Source organism: Schistosoma haematobium, chromosome ZW (genome assembly GCF_000699445.3).
Source record: "Schistosoma haematobium chromosome ZW, whole genome shotgun sequence".
Classification (NCBI taxonomy): Eukaryota; Metazoa; Platyhelminthes; class Trematoda; order Strigeidida; family Schistosomatidae; genus Schistosoma; species Schistosoma haematobium.
In genome coordinates this window covers 27,737,156-27,759,731 of record NC_067195.1, presented here as the reverse complement: position 1 = coordinate 27,759,731, position 22,576 = coordinate 27,737,156, and the positions used below count along the sequence as shown (strand labels likewise).

At 38.3% G+C, this 22,576-nt stretch overlaps 2 protein-coding genes across 4 annotated transcripts in view; one reads left to right on the top strand and one right to left on the bottom strand.

The window, feature by feature from the left end:
- The window catches only part of MS3_00003172 (uncharacterized protein), a 29,170-nt gene extending 13,092 nt beyond the window's left edge, over positions 1–16,078 (top strand). Inside the window, exons 3-6 of one of the 3 annotated variants that reach the window (XM_051210896.1) lie at positions 388–504; positions 889–1,438; positions 2,591–3,066; positions 13,874–16,078. In XM_051210896.1, the coding sequence (XP_051070919.1) occupies positions 388–504; positions 889–1,438; positions 2,591–3,066; positions 13,874–14,355 (1,625 nt within the window). In that variant the 3' untranslated portion in view covers positions 14,356–16,078. Of the gene's footprint in view, positions 1–387; positions 505–888; positions 3,067–13,873 lie in introns of all 3 variants that reach the window. The other 2 variants (XM_051210897.1, XM_051210895.1) reach the window with 2 other exon arrangements.
- A 2,294-nt stretch (positions 16,079–18,372) lies between these two features.
- MS3_00003171 (uncharacterized protein) lies at positions 18,373–21,610 on the bottom strand. Its single transcript, XM_051210894.1, has 4 exons — positions 21,396–21,610; positions 20,280–21,358; positions 20,146–20,242; positions 18,373–20,111 (listed from the first exon to the last, which is right to left on the bottom strand). Exons 2-4 carry the CDS (start codon positions 20,355–20,357, stop codon positions 18,724–18,726), a joined length of 1,563 nt encoding a protein of 520 aa, XP_051070918.1. The 5' UTR covers positions 20,358–21,358; positions 21,396–21,610; the 3' UTR covers positions 18,373–18,723.
- Between the last annotated feature and the right edge of the window lie 966 nt (positions 21,611–22,576).

The window sequence follows — 22,576 nt, the reverse complement described above, 5'->3', positions numbered from 1 at the left end:
GTTCTTAATCAAACCTGATACTATGTAAATGCATTTAAAATATCTTTCGACCAATCGCTTTTATACAGGTATTAACTACATAGAAGTATACCTTGTGATTCTACTGCCAACTAACTATTTAGAATTTCATCTGTATATCTAAATGGGATAAACAGGTCGTAAGTGTAAGAAGTATGGCAAACATTTTTAGCCTTTGTTTGTTTATGTTGAATTCTACTGTCACAGGAATCGTTTGCTGTCACTGTATAGCCGCTTACCTATCTGCGCTCTTATCATCACCTTACCCTGTAAAACGAATACATTTCTACTTTTGCGCACATTATTGTACCTTCTTTACTTTCGTAGTAGGTTAATAAAATAGTGGCATTCTAACATTTCACTTTTCAGGTACTGGTCCAGATTCATCTTCCAGAGGTCATGTTCCAAATCATCTCCTGAAAGCTGTAGAAGGCGCCATAAGATTATCTCGAGATCACCATGCAGTTCGCAGACAACATAATGCAGGTAAATTGTTTATTACGTAGCTTTTGTTAAATTGTACCTATGCAACCAGTATTTTTTCTTCCTGTTCAACCTTAAATCCAGGTAGTAGTAAAAATGTTTGTACGTTATCACAGGTCTGCCTGAAAGACCAGATAAATGTGCTGTTCGTTCGTTCTCTTGGTAGCGAATTTAAGGAAGTTTTAAACTGGCTTCTCAAATGGACTATGTCTTTCTGAAAAATACTTTATGTAAACAAAGCTTATTCACGTGTGTAGAAATTTGTCACCCTTATTGCTTATTCACCTTACTTTTAGTGCTAAAATTCCTCTCACATCTATATTTTTTGTACACTATGTTTGGATTGTTTTTCTGAAATTTTATCTTCACAAAGTTTTTTTTCCCTAGCCAATTCTATCCACCGTGATCGATATTCAAAACACTTACACCGTAACTATCAAACTCATACTGAAATATCTCGTTTGGAAAGTGGTGATTGCTCAAGCGAACCCGAAAAACGAACTAGGGAAGCTAGCTGTACACTGTTCACAAGACGTCTACGTTGTAAAGGTGATAGTACAAATATGATCGTCGAGTCAACCTCTCGAGAACCGAATGATTCAGGTCACAAACCAGATAAAGAAAGTGATCAGTTAACTTCTAATGAGAATTCTACACCTAATGCTTTAATTCCTGATTCATCAAACACTGTTGGTGATATTCACCTCCTTAGAGATTATTCGGCTCAGGAAATCGTCCATGACTCTAATGAACATGTAACAAACTCTATCAACCCGTCTGATCAATCTTCAAATCAGTTCTTGTCAAAAAACGCTTCATTCTCCTCTGTAGAAAACAAAATTGGCGAATTAGTTATTCCAGAAGTTTTGGGACTTACTCCACCTATTTCTCATGATCAGGACTGTGTTGAAGATAAAACTGCTTCACCTCTCACAAGGTCCGTTTTTCTTAAATGTTTTTTCGAAATTTATTTGCTACGACGGTTTATCTAAAATAAAGCAAGAGTGAATAACTGTCTATGTAGCTTCCTGTAAACGTTTTACGGAGGACCACTCAGATACTGTAAATAGCTTTGCTCTTACTGTCTTTATTGTTAGTACGTTCACAGAGAAATTATCTTTCAATCGACATTTATCTGTTTATCATTCTAGTAAACAAGCGCATACTTGACCAATTAGTTGTTTTAATAGCAGTCCAGGCCTGGATATCCAACGGTGACAATTCTGGTTCTTGAAACACTAAGTCATCGATTGATCAGGTGTGACACTGCATCCATTTCCACATTGTATCTATATCTTTTAGGGCTATTTCGTATCGTATAAAGTTAATTATAGAAAATCCAGAATATGTTTTGGTGAAACAATAGATCTATACTTATTGACCTATTGTGAACACGATGGCTATCTAACTTTCAGCAAGATTTTTTCTGTGTCAGTAAACTGAATATCATATAAAATAATATCTGCGTAAATTAGTTTCTTTGTTTAGATTTCACCATATGCTTTCAGAATTAAGTACTTGTCTCCATTAGTTTCAAGGTTCGAATATAGAACTCAATGTTTTAGACGATAAAGGTTACTTTGATTAAAAAAGTGATATTCATTTTCATTCGAGGGGATCATCTGCAGTTTGTACTCCCCTTAAAACTACATAGTAATTATTCTGCATAAAAAATCAAATACCTTTTAATCTTAAGTATTCTCGTTACTGCCAAGTAGATTAGTATTAATATCCTAAATCCTTTTAGTCGAATACCAAACAACAACAGTAATTAGACCTTGGATTCTGTCCAGTGGAAACAAAACGCTGATATAAAAAGACAAAATATCAACCATCAGTTGAATATTTATCTCAAGATCTATCTCACTAAGAAAATGCAAAAGTAACAAAGTATATCAGAATAAAAATAAGTTTGCAGTCAGCAGAAAATAGTTAACAACAGTGTTTAACGATGATTAAGCCAGAAACCTGGGTTCGATTGTTATGATTCTCTAAATTTAGTAGTAGCAAGTTTGTTGTAACGTACAAAATACATGCCGTTTTATAGTTTTATTTACGTAATAATTGTAGATATACCTTGTTTCTGTAGAAAAACACCGATGCACCCAGAAGATTCATTTGCCCATACTAGTAGCAATAACAGCCGGTCACTCTGTACAAGTTGCCATTCACATTCTAGATCGGACCATTCTTTAACAGAGTCAGACCACTCTGAAACCTGTGGTGGAGGAATAGAAAACCAAGAAGAGGGTGAAGTTGCTGATGACGTAGACGATGACGATGACACTGAGGTGTTCAATTCTTCACCTTATGCAGCTCATACACGCAAAAGATGTTGGTCTCGTCCATCACCTACCAGTTGTAAAACTCCAAAAATTTCCTCAGATTTACATGTTATTGAGTCCACAAACGTTTCGATCTCTGAAAATTCAAAAAATATTTCACCATACCCAAATATTGAACAGCGGAGATGGAGTAGATGTTCACAACATTATGAAAAAGATGGTTCCAGGAACTCTAGTTCTGGTTTTATGGATTTGACTTTACGAGCATCTCCCGGATACGGTAAGTACTTTTGTTCTGCGGTCTCTTCCGGCTTTTAGCATTGGTTTTGTAGGTGAACCTGTACCATATTATGAAGCTAAGGTTTTGTCATTAAGCACTATATTTAACACAGGCTCCTACTTCAGTTTGGGCTCATACCCAAGAACCTGGTCAATACGTTAATTTAATCTGATTGAAAAAAACATAGGTTCCTCATTTGTAGTGTGTATGTTTACTGATAAGTGCATGCAGTATGAATGCGTATTAGATGTGCTGCTTCCGACGAGTTATTACTATGAAAGTATTTTACATCACCAAGTTGTATAAAATAAAGGGTCCTTTAAGACAAGGGAGTGCTTAGTATTTAGTTTGTTTACGTTCGAGCTGTACAGTAACATGATATTTATGGGGCCTTCAAATTTCACAGTTCACTCAAATACCTTGCTAAGCTCGAGTGTGGATAAATTCAACTCCCTCTTTCGAAATATTACCAGACAGGGTGGCGTTTGTCGTCTCTTTTACTGAAACCCTACTCATCACATGGCCAAAATGTTTCTACATAAGCTATAGGTTGAAGATGGATAGCCAATGTCTAGACTGCGTACTCAGTACAAGAGGGTACTTATGGAGTTGGATCCTGATGATCATGGTTAACGATTTGGCTACTGACTGCTATGAGAATATATCTCTCTATGTTACTTCACTGTTCTGTGTGTCAAACGTTAATGTCAAAGGCAATCGATCAGTATCACAACCTTTATGACTACCACGAATAACGAATGGGTATTATATGCTCGCATCTGCTGAGATCACCGGGTAAGTAATATTGAGGTTAGACGCGCAGGGTATTAAGGAATGATGGTAAATCAGTTGATGAGGTTGTGAATCTTCATCGACTGAGATGGTTGGACCACGTGTTACGTATGTCTGAACACCGATCACCACGACGCCCAATACTAACCGGTGTTGGGGATGGTTGGAAGAAAGTTAGGGGCGGCCAAACCAAAACGTGGCATCAGTGCTTGAAGTCACGGACTTCTAGTCTGAGCCATGTTGGTAGATGCAGACTACTTGGTTGGGGTCCGCGTGACTATCGTAACCAATAATTGGAGACTCTTGGTGACATGGCTCAGAATCGATCACGATGGCGTAGGTGTATACACTCTCTGTTTTCCCTTAAACTAAGAGATTAAAACCGCTTCATATCTTTCTTTCTAAGAACTAATTCTTTCTTTGTGTGTGCTGTTACGGGTATGAGGGCTGATGTCACTTCCCGGCTGCCCACACCGTGGAAGGGTATTTCTTAAGGAACCTGAAAAGGAAATTGAATTAGTGTTGGTCTTAACGACCTGGGAGCGTGACCGCAGAGCCCAAGGGACAACTGCTTGAGGCCGGTCGCGCACGGCCTTTTTGTGGAAGGTTTTTGACGTGTTAGCTCCGTTCTTCAAAGGGCCTTACCGCCGGAGACGGAAATCCGTGAGGTAAGGTGAGGTGTGACATTGTTAGGGTCGACCTTTTCTAACCCCACCCCTCCTTGTGGGAAGGCAGCATCGCTGTCATGCTGGTTGTCCGAGGGAAACACCTTACTGCTGTCACACCTCTCTACAGTCAGCAGTACAACTTCACCCTCAGACCGTGAGTTTCTGCTTTTAGTCTTACCGTTCTCCAATCGACCTTCCTGGCATGGTAGAACCTACAGGAACATATGTTCCAGCCAATATAGCTCGGTTGGGTCATCACGATAGGCAAGCCCGACCACCGCGTCAAGGTAGCAGCTTCGGTCGGGTTTCTTTGTGTACTATATCCTTATTGCAATCTTTCTTTTATATATTACCACCTCTGAATTAACTACTTTTATGAATCCGGTGTCCATCTTGTTGTGTTCATGAGGTATGGCAACTTGGGCCGATGCACATATGTGCCTGGTCCTACGTTGTAACTGACTGACTGATTATATGTTCTATAAAAATATGCTTGCAAACAACAAGTGTGTCTGTGTCATCTTATTTCTATGTAGTGTACTCTTTCATCGCCTTAATCTTACTCAGCAGGCCGCTTTGTGAAATGTTATGAACTGTTTAAACATGTCCATGCCACAAAGTGGTTGGCTTTCGAAACGTATCACCCAATAAAATATCTAGCGTAACTAATATGATATGATATCGTTAATCCTTTCTAAACTTCTTTTTTGCAACATCCTCACTTAGATGCAGACTATAGAACTAAAAAGTCTCTCTGTTAGTACCGTCTTATTTATTTATTTATTTGAACACATAAATATTGGTACAAGAGAGCGCCAATATATATGCGCCACACAAAACAATGAGAATTCGAAGAGAAATAGAAAAAAAAACTAACGAGCGCAAAAGAAAAAGAAAACAATAACGAAGAGATTGGTGTAAGGTAGTGTGGTAGTAACGAGGGAACGGAAAGGTACAATCAGAAGAAATCTTTCAGGTAAGGGAGACACAACCACTTTTTATGGAGAAAGTAAAAGAAGGTTACAGCAGGATCGCCACTGGCTTCTATTCTGAGCCATATTTGATAACGTCTCTAGCCACTGTGTAGCACCATCTCTCAGACCCCAACCAGGGAGTCGTGAAGGACCAACAGAAGCCAGTCCTTTGCAGCTTTCTTTCATGCCACAACACCATGTCATGCACTGACCACCTCTCCGCTTTTTCCAACCAGTCCCAGAGTCGGCAAATAGTACATGACGTGGAATTCTCTGGGAGGACATTCGTAGAACATGTCCAAGCCACCGAAGTCGGTGTTTCAAGATGGCGACATCGATTGCATTATCATCTCTGTGCCCGAACACACGATGCCGAACCTCTGCATTACTGACATGGTGTTGCCACTGGATGTCAGCAATCCTTCGGAGACAGCGATGATCGAACACGGAGAGTCGTCTAACGTCCTCAACTCGGAGAGACCAGGTTTCACAAGCATAGAGCAAAACTGCTCTCACCGACGCGTTGTAGATCCGACCTTTTACAGCCAGACTAACATCACGAAGGCGCCGAAGGTGGCCCAGATTGGCATAAGCCGCTCTGGCTTTCACTATTCGTGCATTGATCTCATCACTCACACCCCCACCAGCACTTATGCAGCTACCCAGATACACGAACTTCTCGACTACGTCTATCTGCTCACCATCCAGGGTGAGTACAGGATTGGAGTCCTGCCAGTCTTGTAGAGGTACTTTGCACTTCGAAGGTGCAAAGCAAATACCATACCTACGGACATTAATTGCTAACTGTTTAAGTGCGGATTGCATGGCTTGGGTATTATCGCGCGGTAAGACAATATCATCCGCATACTCAAGGTCGAGAAGTCTTTCTCTAGGCAACAGATCCACACCACCATTACTTACATCCATCAGAGTTGTTTCCAGAATGTCATCGACGGCAAAGTTGAAGAGGAATGGTGAGATTGGGCAACCGTGCCTAACCCCACTGCTCGAATGGAACAATGGAGAGAGGTGGTTGTATGCCCTCACTCTGCCTGAGGTGTTTGTATATAGGGCTTTTAGGATGTTAATAAACTTCTCAAGCACACCCTTCTTCAATAGACAATCCCAGAGAACAGCCCTGTCCAACAAATCGAAGGCAGCCCTGATGTCAAGAAACACTACGATTGTTGGCCTTTGATAAGTATGGCGGTGTTCTAACATTTGGCGGAGGGTAAAGATATGATCAATACATCCTCGACCAGAACGAAACCCAGCCTGCTCCTCGCGAGTCAATCTTTCTCGGGTTTTGAACAACCTACGAAGTATGACGGAAGCCAATAGCTTGGACGCAATCGGAAGTAGACTTATCCCCCGATAGTTGTTACAGGAACGACGTGAACCCTTTTTAAAGATAGGGCCAACTATCGACTCATTCTATGACGTTGTTACACTCTCTAGTTCCCAAACCTTTGTAAACAACGTCGTCAATTCCTTAGTCAAAAAGTCACCACCATCTTTAAAAAGAGCCGGAGGTAAGTCATCTGTGCCAGGTGATTTGTAACGCTTCAAGGGTTGGAGTTCCTTGCGGACTTCCTCCTCGTTTGGTGGATCAGTCGTCACCGACCATGGAGGGCAGGACAGTCTGACCGATGTTGCCGGAGCAGCAGGCCAGTTGAACTGCCCTTCGAAAAATTCTGCCCATCGTCCAAGACGTCGATGGATGTTAGTGATTGGCATCCCATCATCCTCGCAGATTGTTTCACTCACACCAGACTTCTTGTTGCCAGTGGCTCGGATGAGTTGGAAGAGCTTCCGGTAGTTACCAGATGCAGCTGCTGCTTCCAGCTCATTAGCACGCTTCGATCACCAGGCTTCTTGGTCCTTACGCAAGCTTTGCCCAATTTCCTTACGTAACATCCTTCGTTTATGGTCAAACTCACGGTCACCCGGAGCAGACTGACGGGCTTCGATGAGTTGTAAGGAACCTGAAGAAACCCAGTGCTTATAAGCGGGTCGGTTCGCGAACCCACAACTGACTGTACCCGCCATTTTCATGGCGTCATGCAATTGCAACCAATGCTCATCTATACTTTTCGGTGGAGTGGTAGCTAGCCTAGAGGCTAGCTCGGTTCGATACTTACTTGCAACAGAAGTTGCAACCAGCTTGCTAATATCAATCCGTTGATGGCGGTCACTTCGTTGTCCACTGAAAAGTAAGGCAAGATTGGCGCAGACCAAGGCATGGTCAGAGTCCAGATAGGTACTCCTAAAGGAGCGGCAGTCTTGTACACAACCACGCCAGTGGTAGCTGATCGCGATGTGATCAATCTGAGTCCAGGCTTGATATGCAGAGGGAGGACGCTAGGTGGCACATCGGCGATGACTGTGCCGAAAGTTAGTGCTAGCCAGAAACAGGTTGTGGTCTGTGCAAAGTTGCAGTAGACGGTCCCCGTTATCTGACCTGCGACCAACGAGTCCCCATCGGCCACCTAAACGACTCTCTTCTGTGCCTAGACGCCCGACCTGAGCATTCAAGTCTCCGGCTAGTACCACAATATCTGTCGAACGCACTTTCTGGAGAAGAACAGATAACTGGTGGTAAATCTCATCCTTGATTGCATCCGGACTGCAATCTGTCGGGGCATAGGCGGAGATGACGAAAAGACATCGTTTCTCACGCCGATTTCTTCTCACTTTGATGGAACTTTCTAATCTAACAGCACATTACTGACTGTTAATGGGGATCCAATCGACTAGTGCTGCCTCAGCTCTAGCGCTTAGTGCGACACCAACGCCAGCAAGACCAGACGAAGATGCCACAGGGTCCCCGGATAAGCTCACGTAAAACAAGCTTTTCGAAGCGACAGATGGAGATCGAATTTGTAGTACTTCGCCAGAGTCTTGAATACGGGTCTCAGATAGACAGCAAACATCGATATTAATACTTTCTAAAGACATAGCCAGCCCTATTTGTTGTCCAACCTGCATAAATGTGCGAACGTTTAAGGTAGCCAGTTTGAATGGTGCACGTGGTTTCAGAAAAACTGCTTCAGTTCTCGTATTCGGTGGTAACATACAATTTTCAACCGGACAGTGACTCGAGAACGTTTAGATACAGTCGAATTTCCACCAAAGACGAGCCGCTGTATAAGTATAAAAGAGGGTGAATAATGTGGAAAATAATAATAATAATAATAATGACAATAATAGTAATAATAATAATAATAATAGTATTCAGTCAGTCAGCTACAACGTAGGACAATAATTGTATTGATAATAATTTGAATCAATTGATTGTTTTTCGAAGCGAGAAAAGTAATTTCCATAGACATAAAGAGTTCATCATTTGTGTGTGGGCTGTGATACTGCCCGGGTGCCCAAACCGAAGCAGGTGGTTATCTTAGGGGCCACACCCCGAGCCTTTGACCTAAAGGTGTAACCCACAAGGCAGTGGAGCATCGTAAGGAGATGCAGTCCCATGGTAGTCGACGACCAACGATTGGTTCATACGCCATTTGTTCCCGCAGGATACTGGAGCCCATGTGCACCATTGATTTGTGATCCGGTTAAAGCGCCGGACATTCGCTTTTCGTCCTCTCATTTTCGTAAACAACACCCCCGCCACGAGAAGGCAATGAGTAGGACTTCCCTGGCAGAGGCTGTATGCGCGTGGCCGTGTGAGAGTATTTCGAGAGGGAGAGCGGACTCTCCCCACTCTCGGTCGTACCAGGGCATTCGGGGGCCGTTTGCCTCTCGAAGACCCGTATTTGAGATTCCAACGAAACCTCTTTTCCATGTGTTGATCTGAAAACTGATATTATGTGCTAATATGGCTACTCTGTGCCAATGACCGTGTTAGATTGTGCTCTAGAGTCGAAACAGAACTGGTTAGTTGATATCCCATCGATAGTAGTTCATGTGAAGCTAGGTCAAATGCTTAAACATAGTCTGTTATAGATTATTGCGGTAGACCGTAACACAATAGTCTACTGACAGTGTCAATAACTTCAACTCTGCCACTACTTCTAAAGTACTGGTCTAACCTTAGGTGTTCCTGTGTATGGATTGATTTAGACAGATTGATTGCATATAGCATTACAACTGAGTATTATGCCAAGAAAACATCCCTTAAGAAGATATGTTATGGTGAAGGTCCAAATTTGTTCTTAGAGGAAAAACTTTTCAACGTTGAGTATGTGAATATTCCATGGTAATTACTGATGGTGTTCTGGGCTGACTCGTGTTGAACCTTCACGATTCCCTAGTTAGGACCCTTGAGATGGTGCGACACAGTGGCTAGAGACGTTATCAGACATGGCTCAGAATACAAGCCAGTGGCGATCTTGCTGTTACTTTCTTCATAAAACTGGATCTAACTCTAACTGAAAGAATTCTTTCTGGTCGTATTTTTCTTAACCGAACTGTTTTTCTTCTTCTTCTTCTTCTTCTTCTTCTTCTTATTATTATTATTATTATTATTATTATTATTATTATTACACTCAGAAACTAATTTTTATCCATGTTTTAGAATATTATACCTTCCTTTCTCTATCTCTTCACAACTTCATTTTTACTGTATGGCACATATACCTTTTGATACCCCTTTGTAGCAACGTTTGTGTTCAAATAATGATAATCAAAGTGCTTAAGGTCGTTAGTGTTTTTCAGATGAGCATAAGTGTTTCGTCTATTCATATTTCGCGGCTTTGTGGATCTTAGAAAACATCACTGAACTAATGAAAATCTGTTTGTATTGTGTTTCCCTCAGTTTAAGAATATTGGGATCAAAAGTGTAATTATGTAAATATAAACAATATAAAAATGGATTCATCATGAGAATTTTTAATAGAAATGGAATAGAAATAACCCGATAAAAAACAATAGTATATCATAAGTTAATATTATAAAAGTTACATAAGCTATGATTATGAGTAACGTATATGTTTCAACTAATTTACAAATCGAAGGTCCCAAAATCTTCACAAGTTCTTTACTTCCAGAAAAATTCGGATTAAGTTTCTCCTAAGCAATGTTTGTTTAGACTGTCCCAGAAATTTGACAGTTTGTGTGTGAGTAAAGGCATGTAGGCATCTTTACAGAGTATCAAACAAGTTTTGTTTAGTACAAGTCAAGTGAAGCATATTGGGATGTTTGACTTAACTAGAATAATGGAGATAATGGAGGAAAGTGGAACGTTTGAAAAAGCAAAGTTTTCACCATCTTTATAGGTTGACTGTCCTCATTGCCAAAATACTGGTTTTAAACCATCAACTATAATAATCGATTTCACCCCTAATTTTGTCGACGCCCGATGATTGTTGCAATCCTTGACATAAAGGCTGTGTTAAATTCTGTTAATCGATCGGTTCCGTGTCATTGCTTGTGAAAAGGGTATACTATAAGAATATCTAAACTTTCTGAAGGTTCTTTAATCGAAATTCAGTGATCATGTTAGGGCTAATAACTGCCATTGGATTTAACGACCTCTACTTATATTTGTCATTTAACTTTTTATTAACTTTAGAGATAACGACTCTGTCTGAGTTTGGATTGATTGGTTTCCTGTCAGAAGATTCATACATGAAAGTAGAATACATAACTGATAAAGATTAGGCGCCCGCGACCGAAGGTCTTATGTTCGATTCTTTGTGGTGTTGTGGATTCGCACCGCTGAAGTCCTATACTAAGACAAAACGGCTATTTAGTTTTCCGGGTTTTTAATAGTAGACTAACTTAGGTCGGTTCACGATTTCAATGAAATACAACAATCTCCACAACCTCATCCTAAAAAGGTCTTTTTGTTGAAAACCCTAACAAAATGCTGAGTCTTCAGGATGCCTCAAGTAACAATTCAATGATGCACTTTTCTTTAAAAGAAAAGTGTTGTTTCAAGTCTATCCTCCGTTATTTCCTTGACTGATGATAAGAGGGGAAGTAGCGAAGCGCGTTTATCACTTGCATTGGAAATCTCATCACCCTTGATGGATTATTTGCTGACGAAACCTCAGCATGGAATCAGGAAACCCGGTTGGTTCCTACAAACCTACTATACTTGTGGCGTTGGCGATGCATCCGTGCTCCAACTAGAGGACGCGTGTACTTCTCAGAAACTCGTTCTTTTCTGCCTCATATCTTTGAAACGTAGGTTACTGGTATTCGACCATAGACGCCGTCGAATCATTCCTCTCGTATGTTGGGGCCACTGAGCGTGAGATTACTGAAGTTATGTGAAAGTGACAAGTCGGTTGATGCAACTGGAAATCTCCATCGACTAAGGTGTTGAGGACACGTACTAAGTAAGTCCAACAACCGCCTACCCCAAGGCGCGATGATGGTTTGTGTAGAAATATATTGAAATATGTTTAGGAGCTGCCAAACCGAAATATGGCATCAATTCATGTGGTCATTGACTGTTGGATTGAGATATCTAGGCAGATACTGATTACCTGGTTGGTCAGTAGTTGGGGACATAAGACAACGTGATTTGTAAGCGGTCTCAATGCCTTGAGCTTCATAGTAATTTATTTTTATTCGTTTTATTCAATCGTTTCTTTTCGAAATATATTCTCAATACTTAATCTTCGTCACCATTATTGACATTGCTATTATTTGGACTTCTGGTTTTTATCTTATTGATTTGATTTTCTCTTATCAAACTCAGTATAGCGACTTCGGCTGGCGCATGTTTGTCTTATATTGTATGTTTATTATGACTGACATGAATATTCTAAACAATGGAATAAGGGTCTTGCCACAGGAAACATTTTAAGTCAGATTAGATCAGCGTATCCTTAATTTTGTAAACAAACTTGTTTGAATTCAATTTATTTATATGGTTTTCTTAACCCCATATTTTCAATAACACACTTTTTGGTCCCTGATTGTATGAATTCCAAATAAGCAGATATTAAATGACAGTAACTCATACATGTCAGTAATTTTTTCCTTCATATTTATGAACTTAGCTAAATTTCCATATTACGTTTCCGCTGTAGTTACTCGAAACGTATGATTTTAAACGTTATATGATATTTAGTTTGTTTAACGAAACTGAATGTCATTACTGTGTATCTGTTAGTCCACCATTCTGTGTTCTTTCAGTAGGTTGGTTATATGACCAGTCTTCATATTAATATAATATTAATACTTCTCCACCTTGTAGCCTAAATTTTAATTCATACAACATACTGGGATACGTGTGTTATAAGGATACATACACAAGGGTTTAGTCGTAGGGTTTCACGATGTTACGAATACTGTGGTGTGTGCTACTTATATTGACATAAGTAGTATATGATGTCAGGAACAGAAGGTCTGGCAGCAGAGAGACAAGAGGATCGAAAAGTAAAGAATGGAAACAGGATGCAATTTGTATGAAAATGCAAGAACAATAAAGTCTGAGTCATTTTGAGACAATTGATGGACATTTTGCAAATTAAGCATTTACTTGATGATTGTTAGATTTTATTAACAAGTCCTGTAATTTTCTATTAAATACATTCGATTGTCCCCTCTCGTGTTCTGTTCACCACAATACGAACTCACTAAAATATGAGTGTCATGTGTTTGATCATTCTCATAGTATTGAATATTCTATTTTCTGTAGTATGTAATATACTGTCTGCAGAATATTATTTAGTTTTATGACATAGATGATTGTGACAGCTTATATTACCCTTATTTCAACTCTTGTTGGAGCAAATATGGCAAGTTAGCTAGAAATATTATTTTCTTGTAAGAATTGTTGTTGTTCGTTCAGCATCCGATGTCATTTTGAAGTAACCATGTTTAGGAAACGTCAGTGATAGCATTTCTTACGATCATAGTTACGTCATAATACCCGTTCATCATATGCTCAATCGGACAGCCATCAGATGGTCCTTACTGTTGCACAGAAGCTGAGTAGCTTTTCCAGACTCATCCGTTCAAGCAGACTATAAAAATGGCAAAATACCATTTTGTGTGTAGCGAGACGGACACAGTTTGACAGTCATTTCTATTGTGCTTTTTGTAATACTAGAGGACAATGGCGGTTTGTATATAATATGATTTGGATGTAATGTTTTTACACTTAGGATTTATCATAACATGGTTGATTCGACATTAAAAGTATAAATTTACACCAGCACAATCACTGACTACTGAGTTATACTATACTTTATTGATGTATCTTGGAATTGTCGAAACGCAAAACGAACTTTGGTTTGTCGGATTAGATTTGATTACTAGCAAAAATCAGTAAATATATAGTTATTTTCTCATCCAAAACTTTTAAAAAGGCCACACATGACCTTTGTATGTAATGGTCAATTGTGTTTAATGGAAGTGTAATAGTTTTAAACCTATCAGTGCTTTTGTTGTTTTTACTTTAAGAAGACCAACACCCCTCCAATCCAAATACTTCAAGATTTTCCCATTCACCAGAAAGTCATCGGAATCATGGGTCACAATATCCCTCATCCATTTCCAGATCACCTTCATTAAGAAATTCTCGTAATGAACAATATCGTCATCATCCTAATCGGTCATCTAACTCAGCTTCTAAATATCATCCTTGTCAGCGTCATTACAAATCCCCAGAGAGGAGTGCCCGAGATTTCACCTCTGGAAAGCACAATAAATCATCTGTTTCATCAAATCAGCCAAAAAGACGTACTCACCATTCTCCAGTACCACTAAATAATCCTAATTCATGTTTCCGCCGATTTGAACGTGAACGAATAAATCTTCACAACAGACGGTTTCGCGCTTTATCTCCGGTGATAAATAGGAATGCTTATAGAAGAATCGGCATTAATTCATTAAAAGTGTCTGGTCCACGTTTCAACCGTACTCATCACCAAAGAAGATTTTAACCATATATGAAAATTATTGTACAGCTTCAAATCTCACGTCCCTTTTAGAGAAGAAATCGAAGAACAAATATATTAGCTATTTTTCCTTTGGAAGTTATTCTGTCTGTATTTCCTTGTTTTTGTTAGCTTCTAATTTTTGGTTGCCTACCATGTCCTCAGTAAAAATAAAAGTCTATATTAAGCGGTGCTGCTACTTCTTTGGTCACATGTTCCTGTATCGGTGTTTATTTTCTATGTATATTTGATCAGTTTTTACTTTTTAATTCTACCAAGGTTACTGTTGCACTCAAACATCTTGATTGTATATTGTGCTAAACAGTAATATGGAAACGATTCTGAAGATTGAGAAGTATGTGACTATTAGGTCTGATTATTGCCCATCTAATTAGAGATTAAAATGTTTGACATTCAGGTGTGATGTTGTAGAACTAAGTTAACCAGCTAAACTTGCTAGCTTGATTATAAAAATAAATGCCAATGTATGGAGGGGACCAGTCATTTACGAGTCGAACACCTACGATGAATTAATTAAATTTTTAAATGACTAACAATTATAAATCCAGCAGTTTAATGCGAAGATACTTTTAGTTTCTAGACATTCTATGTAAATTAAATGACATTAGACAGTTTTTCTATGATCTCGTGACATAATAAATACATTTACTTCATGTATGCTAACATCTTTGTAATCTCAAGCTGACATATGTAGCATTATTACAAAAACAGTATTAATGGATATAATCCTTTGGTCCTACAAAACGTTCCCATATTTGGCACGTTATAACAATGAGTGTAACGTCCACATTGAATTTCGACATCATCGGTTAGACAGAAAAGATTTAGAGGAATAAAATTTGTTTCATTTCTCGGTACATACATGTAAGCTGTACACTTGGTACTTCTTGATTATTTGTTTCATTTAAACTTGCTTGATGTAAAATGCTAGAGACATATCAATCAAGTTTACACTTGAACTCTAAAATGTACCTGAGTACGAAGAAAATAATTGTACAAATATCAACCCTCATTTGCTAAATAACGTTTCTGGATTTATTTTCATCACCAATATGTGTAAGCATGTGAGAATCTCATGTATCGTGATAAACTAGTAATTAAACCATGCAACTTTCAACCGTTTGGTTACAGATTCGAACCACGCTAAACCTAGTTATGTTTGAGTGGCGACGTAATACTACTAACCTCCAGAGTGCAGTCGAAAAATGGACATGTAAATTGTAGTTGGTAGAAAAGTTATACTTGGTTTTTAATTAGTTTCCATTTTAATGCCCCAAATTTCGTTACGTTAATAAGTTGTGGTTCTTACGTTCCACACAAAGTCGTTAAATCATAATCCAAAAAGGATAGAATAGACGTACGGGATCAGTTTACTAGACTCCAGCAAATGACATCGGTTTATGCATAGAAATCTACTACTCTACACTATACCATTTGACTTCCCCTAGCTGGTTGTGAAGTAGCGAATATCCCCTCAGTCTTGACATTAAGCTTGAAATTTGTCTGCTTATCCTGATAGTCTGTATCTGAAGAATTCGCTATCATTCGTATTCCATCTGTAACTAAACCACATGAGTAGCATTTGAGTGCACTGAAAGTGCGATTGATGGCATTAAAAGTTGAAGTGCATTGAGAAAATAGGTATTATATTGCTACCATCATCAATAATATTATTCGGTTTCCTGCATGTGTGTTGTTATGTACTCTGGTGACGAATGACTCATCAGAGTACATAACAGCACTCACATCCAGGAAACCGAATAATATTATTGATGATGGTAGCAATATAATACCTATTTTCTCAATGCACTTCAACTTTTAATGCCATCAATCGCACTTTCAGTGCACTCAAATGCTACTCATGTGGTTTAGTTACAGATGGAATATGAATAATAATGAATTCCTGGGCTGTAAGCTATCAGGAAGAAAGCCATATCTACTTAGCTTCATTATTCATAAGTTGTTGGTAAAGTTAAATAACCAGGTCAGCAATGCTGTGCTAATCAAAGAAATTTTATAGAAAAAAGTCTTCAAAACAAGATGTTTGTACTTGTTTCGGTGCATGGACCTCTTCGAATGTTTTGCTGTTAACACGTACAGTTTATATTTTGATTTTTATTTGGCCTAAGTGATTGGTAACTGTTTGGAATAATGAGTATCTGTGAAATGGATAAAGGTTTGTTGACACTTTCTTATGATATCTTCGTCAATATACTTTGTCACTACATTTACGCCAGGTTGATATCTGACGTCTTGAAAGCTACGATCTTATCCATAAAAACCAATATGTTGGGTGAACTATTAGTTTACGTAAGGCAGTTGGCTACGGTTATGATCCAAACAAATTTTGGTTGGTTGAAAAAACTGGGTTCTCTTGGTGGTAGTCAGACATTAATCCGTTTATCTGATATAATTCGAAGATACTGGAGTCATTTATAATCTATAGTCTGGTATATCAACAAAGCAGTTTTCTTTGAAATGTAAAGCAAAAATGAACTTTTCAACTGTCTGTTTGAAATAGACATCAACTTCACTCACTGAATAATTCCCACCATTCCAGTGGGAAGGAATCCCGAAGCAAATACATCGGCGATTTTAATGCTGTATTCTCAGATACTTGTGAATGTTTCTTCATATCATTCCAGTGGGGCATTCCTTGTACAAATTAGATTTTGTTTTCATGTGCATCAATGGTATCATTCTGAAAATAGTTCTAAAGACCAGGTCCAATCTCGTTTTAGACTTGAAACATCTACACTATCACTCAACGTGTATATATTACTGAGCCTTCTAAATGGTTTCGACTGATTGGAATGTTCATCAAGCATTCTTCACCGTACAACAACTACCTTATGGTCCTTCAGAGTTTGTCTCAAAAACCACATGTCCTAACTTCGGGAAGTAAAGTGATTTAAAAGTGCCCTTCCGTTCAGGCATGTGAATAGTGAGAATGGTGCGAGTACATATACGTCAAGCCCACTTAATTTTTTTCCATTGGGTATTATTTGTAACAGTAAGAACAAACTAATCTGTCTGTTTACATCCTCATGTTCGCAGAGTAGGTTTTCCTGACTCCATTTATTGTCTGGACATGTGGTAAGACGCATAAGTTGAATGTCATGCTACAATGAATGTGTATACACATACCTATAAACCCCGATCTTTCTTGTCACTCAAAATTCTACTTGTTTCCTTTGAATACCCATACGAATGAATTTCGAATTGGTAGTAGGGGATCCACAGAATGTTTGCAGATATTCGAAAAGCCTTATCGTATACAACTTAACCAACAGCCAGATGATGTAACTTTCCATAAACTTATCAGTATACATGAAGTGCTTCATGTTGACGAAAGTAAAACAGAAGCAAAAGGTCAAGGAAGACCAATCGAACTTTGGAGGTTCTGCTAGACTAGTATATGCTTAGGAACGTATCAGTGGGTCCATTACCAATGAGGGAGCAAAGAAGATTGAAATAGAAACGAACAAAGACTACGTGGTAATCGAGAGGTGGTGGGTAACAAAAACAAAATAATGGGAACAGTAGTGGTGATGGGTAACATGAAGCAATTGTTCAGGAAGATAAGGGATAAAAAGTAGGTTGTTAGCAAAATTATCTCTCGGAGAGATGGACTACTTTCAAATCGAGCAACCAGAATTATGAGCGAAAAACGCTGCAGCAGTTTAACTGTTATTAAGCTACAGTCTAACTACCCAGTACTCACTAACAGCCTGAACAGTAGAGCACTATCGATCTCACAGAAATCGAGAAGGCAACGACTCGATGGAAATATAACAGCTGACTAATTGTTTTCTGAGGTCTATCTTCAGCAGTTAGATTGACTGACAAGTTAGAGAATGGGAACCGGGATATAATTTTTCCCAACTGATTGTGACCAACGATCATTCCGATTTATAAACGAGGATGAAAATCCTAGTGAGACAACCACAGAGCAGTCCATAAGACTGATAATGAACCTAAAACAATATCATTTACTATCATCCAACACTTAGCTATTTGAGGTTTTTAAACTTAAAAAAGGTCATTCCTAGACCTAGCACTGACTAAATATTCATCATTTGGAGTTTTAGGACATACATAATTTTACTGATGCTCAGCTAGTAAGATTCCTTAACGTTGAATATAATTGGATAAAATTACGGAAAGATAAGATACAGAATCTGGTTGACGATTACTAAAAAAAGGTCCAAATAAAACAACAGTACAGATGGTTTTTAGAAAATCTAAGTTTCGTATGTAGCAACACACTCAATGTAAATAAACATTACGATTGTACTTGCAACAATTAAAACTTAACAAAGATGACTAAAAAGTATCAACAATGAACGATGTCTATGAACCGTGCAGTTGCACAATTTTATTCAGATTACGACTAAAGTACAATGTACAAATCTGCTTTGGGAAAATACAATCTGAATGATACAAAATAAGTAAGTTGAGTGTCTTATTTACTTCAGATAAGTTAAAACAAGAAACCTTGACAACTTCATTGCTGGAAGTTTTCTCACAACAGTCGGTTATTAATTTATTAACAGACCATGCACTGATAGTTAAATTTCCTTGTTCAGCACATGATGCGACGAATCTTAGCAAACACTGACTATACGGTCTGTTTTGTGGAGTAAATAAGCTCCAAGCTAATTCTGATTTATACACGTCTTGCTGATCGACATGAATAGGAATTAATCGTACAACAGATCCACGAGGTTTACCATTCATTGAAACAACACCCATAGTAAAGTAATATGTACATGAATTTAATAAACAGCATTTTACAACAACGGAAAACACCAAAAAATTAGGCCGTTCACTTGCAACAACTAAAAGTTTAGAACATGGTTTCACTGGAGCATTTAAGTAGATATTCTGTACCAATTTACTGAACGTAAACCGTTCTGACACGTATTCACCCACAATGTGTTTCCCACTGTCGTTTGTGCGCATGAGACAACCAACAAGTTCGGTTGATGATGGATTGAAATGAATGCCTAGAATACAAACCGACTGTGATAATGATGTAGGTTTTTCTGAACAATGACTTAATGCAGTAAACCAAGAGTTAAAATTTGGCTTAGGTGCATCCATTGAGTCACAGCGACACAACAAAGGAACTAAACATAATTTCCCATCATATGATAACTGGTGAATGGTGTATGAAAGCATATCAGGAACATATAACACAAACATTAGATCACTTTTACGATTGACATAAAATTCATACACAATTCCCGAAGAACACGTACGATCTATATTGAAATTCGTATTTATCACTGGGACTGTTTGTACATCCGTAAGGCATAGGTGAGTTAAATGATTATCGTCTGTAAAGCTGATAACAATTGGGATAGAAAACATGAATAATGATAGCAATAGGACTGGTAAGCTTTTTTGTGAGTGTTTTTCAGCCAATAAGACACCTATATGAACAGTTTCTTTACCGGAGCTACCTGGAGGTATAATAATTTCCAACAGTGTCACTTCGGAGACAAACAGCTTTCTTTCCCACAATAACCGTGATTCATAGTTACAAAGTGATATACTATACAAAGTGAGCATATGATTAGAGTCATACAAAGTAATTAACAGAGAATTCGATAAAAGAATACAGGATCCTAAAACACATAGAGTTATGTGTCTGCAACACTCTTCACTGGTAGGTTGAATAAGTACACTTTGCACTGGCGATTCACTTGATTCGAATAGTTTCACACTAATAATTTCTACTGTGATAAAGTTAAATATTTAAATATTTACCAGAATCTTCCGGAATTATTTCAGATGTTTCCTCTGCTACAGGCAACAAAATACTCGGCTGGGTGATTAAAGTAGACTTTAATTTCTTCTCAGCTTTCTGTAAAAATATTTACCAATCAAAAATTCATGAATACCTGAAGAAGCAAACGTTTCTTTTCAAGCTCTTGCTGCAAAACGTGAACACGTTCCTTAAGATTCTCACATCGATTCATCAAATCAGCCAATAAATAAATCAAATGCAGTCTGCACTTTTACGAATGTAATCTGGTGCGGTATAAAGAACTTATTAAGTCAATGTGATTTGTTAATTATTAGAAATGGTAATGCAATTCGATCAGACCTAACTTATGCCGCACAAACTACCTATATCTTAATTCAATGTTGTGGTTTGAAACTTTGCTTTATTTAAATCCCAAATTCGAGCCGGTTTTATTGAAAACTTCGAGAGAAATGCGACACAAAAAATGTGAGAAATACCCAAGTCAGTCCAATTAGATGTGTATAGCTTCGGTTGGTCCTGGAGTATTGCACTGACTTGAAGAGACTGGACGTAATTAGCATTGCAAACAAATACTAAGCAGCAACAGAATTCTTAAGGAAATTCATAATGGCGCGAGAAAATATATTCTCTCACGAATCATAGGTATACCTATGATTCGAAGGAAAGCTTTACAACACTGAGTTTTGAAATGAAATATTCCTTTGGCAGATTATATTTAAATTACTAAAGAAGCTTCAACCCTTGGCCTAGGCCAAGGGTTGAATTATACTTTACTCAAATTGAACAGCGTAGTCTATATAACTCACTAAGAGCCGTTAGATTAGTCAAAAACTATGGACAAAAACCAGTCTTTGGTTTGCACGGCATTTAATTTCTAGGCAAAAGGATGGTATAAAGGTGGGTAGAAAACAAAATGATATAAATTCCCAGCTACTTTCTGGTTAATCAGACACAGCTAAAGGTTAGCTTAAGAATAGAATTACAACGATATTGCTATATATAGCAATATCGTTGTACTATAGTAATAACGTTTATAAATGTAGACAGATTTCGTATTACTAATAAGTTTATTAATAGCTTCTGAAAACCGCTTTAACTGTAAATTGAAAGGGAACGATATGAATTTACCATAACATTAGAAGGATGAAGTCTTCTCAAAACTCACCGTCTACTTCCCAACAACTTTAGAAAATTTAAGCCATGGCGGGTATTCTGTATTTGAAGTGGATGAGGTCAAATTCATATTTACGTAGTAAGAACAGAAGGCCTACGGCCTATGTTATTCCTTTTCTAATATGCTTCTATGAGTGTCCAGTCTTCTCTTGAGTAAGTAAATTGGAGGTACAGACACCATTACTTCGGATAACAGGTTCCAAGAATTAATGACTCAGTGTGAAAACCTGTATGCCGCGGGTATTTTGTTCCTTGGCTTTTCTACCCGCCCTCTATGTCCTCTCAGATGTATCGATCTAGTGGGGAGAAAAAGAGAAAGTGTATTAGGTCCAAAGTCTTTTATTAGTATTCTTTAAATCAAAATCAGACCACCTCTTAATCTGCGATAGGACAGAGTAAAGATTTTTAGATTTTCAAGCCACTCTTGGTATGGTAAACCCCAGAGTTCTGGAATTTCAGGGGTACCTTCCCTTCCAGTATATCCGAGTCACCTTTTAAACATGGGCTTGCAGCCTGAACGCAGTTCTCAAACTTAGTTCTCACTGCTACCTCCCGGCAGTGGGCCGTCTCCTTAAGATCATGACTCACTGTCACCTCAAGATCTTTGTGAGAACGGATCACGGGTACAGGCACCTCCCTTATGCTCTGTCTACTATTCTTTGTATCCCCAAAGTGCACGTATGCTTGTGTGCGTATGGCTAGTATAACTTTATAGCGTCCTCATATTTTCATCATCTGTTGATGTTACTCCATGAAATTCAGCATTCACTCTTCAGGTATAACAGCATGTAGAGGTAAATAAATTCACAAAACCAATAGCTCTGTAGGTCTTAGTCATTTGATGCTGATCTCATTAGTTTTACTGAATTCACTTGGCTGAAGGCGATCGGTCACTCATCCGCAACAGATTACGATTGGGTGCGATATGCTCCACACCTCCTACGACCGCTAGCCAGCATAGATTAATCACTTTCCGATATATCAATAGCATGTCAAATATATCTTCGAATCTCGTCGCTTCTGACTTCTGATTTGTCTGGGTTGGTATGTTTCGACTATATGAGGTGTTGCTGGTTAAGGTGTTGTCGAATTCCGAATACCTGTGACATCTATGGTGGTGAGCCCGACATGATCTGGCCCACTAATCTGTAAACTGTGAATCTGTTCCTTGTTAGAAATGTATTTCATTAATTTTTACGTATTGTGATATCATGGTTTAGTGTTTTTGTATATTTTTTCTCGTTTATTATTGTACTT

Excerpts from the sequence above, each read along its gene's own strand:
- MS3_00003171 (XM_051210894.1), bottom strand. The coding sequence starts at position 20,357 with ATGAATCGATGTGAGAATCTTAAGGAACGTGTTCACGTTTTGCAGCAA. Across the intron at positions 20,243-20,279 it reads AGAAACGTTTGCTTCTTCAG|AAAGCTGAGAAGAAATTAAA; the intron begins GTATTCATGAAT and ends ATATTTTTACAG. Across the intron at positions 20,112-20,145 it reads AATAATTCCGGAAGATTCTG|AAATTATTAGTGTGAAACTA; the intron begins GTAAATATTTAA and ends TTATCACAGTAG.